Genomic DNA, 3,792 nt, shown 5'->3' on the forward strand with positions numbered 1-3,792 from the left:
CCCCAGAGTTTGGGGGTCCCCTGGGTGCCCCCGAGCTTTCCTGGGTGCCCCAGTGAGTTGTGGGGTGGGGGGTCCCCCTTACCCTGCAGTCCCTCCTGGCTGGGGTGGGCAGGGACCCCCAATGCTGGTGTCCCCAGTGTCTGTGTCCCCCCCTGACCCCCCCTGTCCCCCGGGGCTGAGCCGCCTGCTTCTCCCGCAGCCGCTGGACTCTACTACCTGGCGGAGCTGATCGAGGAGTACACGGTGGTCACCAGGAGGATCATCAAATACATGATCTGGGTGAGTCCAGAAACGGGCACAATTCTCCCCAAAATCACCCTGGGGGGGCTGGTGGGGTGGCTGTGACCTGGGACATCAGCTCTGGGCAGAGGGGACAGGGATGTGGGGAGCTCCTGGATCTGAGGGGGCTTTGGAGGAGGGAGGTTGGCAGAGGTTGTTTCATCGCTCCTCATGTGACTGGGGAGGTGGTGACCCTGCCTGACACCTCCTGGGTGACACCTGGGTGACAACTCACCCTCCTGGCTGGGGAAACTGAGGCACAGACACAACGTGTCCTACCAGGAGCTGCAGCAGTGGTGGGATTCTGACAGACCTGATTTTTTCCTTGGTGGGAAAAGCCCTTTGAGCTCCTGGAGTCCAACCATGAACCCAACACTGACCAGTCCCCTATGACTGACCCATGTCCCTCAGCACTGTGTCTACATGACTCTTCAATCCCTCCAGGGATGGGGACTCCACCACTGCCCTGGGCAACCCCTTCCAATGCCTCAGAACCCTTTCAGCAAAGAAATTCTTCCTCACATCCCATCTCACCTGCCCTGGCCACAACTGGAGCCCATTTCCTCTTGTCCTGTCCCTTGGGCCTTGGTTGAACACACCCACCCCCACCTCTCTCCACCCTCCTCCAAGGGACTTGCACAGAGCCACAAGGTCTCCCCTCAGCCTCCTTTTCTCCAGGCTCAACACCCCCAGTTCCCTCAGCCACAAGGGAACTCAGCACACTTGTGCTCCAGACCCTTCCCCAGCTCCGTTCCCTTCTCTGGACACGCTCCAGCACCTCCATGTCCTTCTTGGACTCAGGGGCCCAACACTGAACCCAGCACTCCAGCTGCGGCCTCACCAGTGATTCCCAGTGCAGGGGGACCAGCACTGCCCTGCTCCTACTGGCCACACTGGTGCTGATCCAGGCCAGGATGCCCTTGGCCTTGTCCTCCAGACCCTTCCCCAGCTCCCTTGTCCCTTCTCTGGCCACACTCCACCATCTCCTTTTCTCCTCCAGTTCTCCTCAGCCGTGCTGGTTGGTCTCTACCTCTTTGAACACTTCCCCGGGTTCATGGTGGGCGTGGGGCTCTTCACCAACCTGGTCTACTTCGGTTTGCTCCAGACCTTCCCCTTCATCATCCTGACATCCTCCAATTTCATCCTCTCCTGCGGTGAGTGGGGCTCTGACCTTCCCGTGGGAGTGGGACACCGGGGTGGGAGTGGAGACAAAAACCCTCTGGGTGGGCTCTGGGTGGCAGCAAAGGTTTGGGTTTTGCTGTTGCATCCCCTGTGACTTGGAGAAGGACTTTGAGCCTCGTGCCCTTGGTTTTAATTGCTCTTTGTGATAATTAGGAGCCTGGTGACGTGGGAACCACCTTTGCTTTGATTTTTTCCCCCCCCCCTCATCACAACCAGGAGCAGAGAAGTCAGTTTTCTCCTCTGCTTCTCCCTCCATCCAGCTTGAAATTTCCTCCAAGCTCACACAGCAGCCCTGGGGAAAGGAGATCCCAGTGTCCTCCCTGCACATCTCCTGGGTGTTCCTGATAACGAGCTGGAGGGTTTTGAAGGACACTCACAAACCTGACGTGTCCAGCCACAGCCTGACGTGAGCCAGGCGTGTCACACGGAGCTGATTTTGGGGAAAACAAAAGCTTTTTGAGACAAATATCCACAATTAACATGGAAATTCCTCAGGATTACTGGAAAAAATCCCCTTGGAGAAATCCCCTGCCCAGCTTCAATCAGGGAGTTCTATTTTGCCACCTTTTACACTTTCCCTGGGGTGTTTGCTGAGCTCCTGGCTGCTGTGGCTTCATCCCCAGCTGGGCTATTAGCCCTGGTGTGAGACAGCCACGAGGGTCTCTCCTCTCTTGTGCTGTGGGGTGAGGTGTTTAAATTAAAACCCCCCAATATTTTGGCCAAATCGAGGCAGCTCAGTCATTTACCTGCCATAGGCTGAACCTGGGAGCAGATCCACAGCCAGATCTGGGGTGGTGGACCAGTAACTCTGCCAATTCAACTGGTTTTTGAGTGGGTCAGATGGTTTCATCCCACTGTGAGTGGCGTGTTTTACTGTCCCACGTGTGGATCTGACTTCAGCTCTCTGCCCTTGAGTGATTTCTAGTGACACCTTAAGTAGCAAACGGGCAAAATTCCCTTGCAATGTGATTTTTCTGGAGTCCTGATGCATATTTCAAGATGACTAAAATACTTTTACTCCTCAAAGAATTCATGGAGACAGGATTTTAGCTGCTCCTTGAAAATGAGAGCAGCTCTCCCCGTGCTGCCTCCATCAGGAGCTGCCTTTTTTTTTTCCAGGCAGAACCAAAACTCTCATCTGGATTTTTTGGTGACATCTTTAGGCTGCAGAGGATGACAAAGCAGCAGAGGACACGGTGGTTTGTGTGTCAGGACTGTCTCTTCCTGGCTTCCTCCATGAGCTGGGGGTTGTTATCTCCCAAATAAAAAGCCAAAGGAAGCACAAATTCCAAATTCCTGCCTCTTAAGAGCTAAAGGGTGTTTTATTTGCTGCAAAAAATAATGTTTCACTGTGGTTTTATTTTTTATCTCCACTCTCCTGCCCATGTTTCAGCTTCACTTGATTTACAGACACCACAAGAGCTTCTCTCCACAGCAGCTGCTGGGGACATGGGGAGTTTTGGCTTTAGTTTTGGCTTTAGTTTTGGCTTTAGTTTTGGCTTTAGTTTTGGCTTTAGTTTTGGCTTTAGTTTTGGCTTTAGTTTTGGCTTTAGTTTTGGCTTTAGTTTTGGCTTTAGTTTTGGCTTTAGTTTTGGCTTTAGTTTTGGCTTTAGTTTTGGCTTTAGTTTTAGCTTTAGTTTTAGCTTTAGCTTTAGTTTTAGTTTTATGTTGCTTTATTTTTATTTTTATATATTTAATTCCTTTCCCAGCCTCATGCAGCATTAGCAAGTGTCAGCCTGGGCTCTTTCTCTCTCTCTCTCTCTCTTTCTCTTTCTCTCTCCGTGGTGCCTTTGGGGACATGGAAAATAAAACACCAGTGGGATGAGGGACTGGAGAGGAGCAGCCCCAGAGTGACAGGATGGAGCTGGGGCAGGAGGGACTCTGCTTGTTTCTCACTAGATGCGTGAAAATATTTTAGCAACAGCAAGATTCCAAGTGTGGAGGGACCACGGGGAAGGGGATGTGAGAAGGAGAAGCTGCTCTCTACGGGATCTGCAGCAGCAGAGGGACGTGTCCTCTGGCAGGAGCTCTGGAATAAGCCCATGGTGGTGTGTTTCCAGGCTGGAGACTGACTTGGCTGTGCTTTTTTTGGTTGTATTTTCACAGTGCTGGTGATATTCAATCACTACTTGGCGTTCCAGTACTTCGCTGAGGAGTATTACCTGTTCTCTGAGGTGAGGAGTCACTCCCTGTTCTTCCAGCCAACGTGGAGATCCTGGTGGGAGGATGGGGAAGAGGAAAATGCTGCTTTATTCCATCAGCAGAATGGTTGACACTGGAAGGGACCTCTGGAGATCACTGAGTGCACCCTCAGTCACTTTGCAGAGGACA

At 52.4% G+C, this 3,792-nt stretch overlaps 1 protein-coding gene across 1 annotated transcript; it reads left to right on the forward strand.

The window, feature by feature from the left end:
• Nucleotides 1-199: 199 nt before the first annotated feature.
• On the forward strand, nt 200-3,679 carry TEX261 (testis expressed 261; the record flags this gene model as incomplete). Its single annotated transcript, XM_010162862.1, has 3 exons — nt 200-279; nt 1,280-1,433; nt 3,568-3,679. Coding segments are annotated over 3 exons (346 nt in total), but the record flags the coding sequence as incomplete, so codon positions are not given.
• Nucleotides 3,680-3,792: the final 113 nt, after the last annotated feature.

The sequence above is a fragment of the Antrostomus carolinensis genome, unplaced genomic scaffold, assembly GCF_000700745.2.
Source record: "Antrostomus carolinensis isolate BGI_N321 unplaced genomic scaffold, ASM70074v2 scaffold43192, whole genome shotgun sequence".
Taxonomy (NCBI): Eukaryota; Metazoa; Chordata; class Aves; order Caprimulgiformes; family Caprimulgidae; genus Antrostomus; species Antrostomus carolinensis.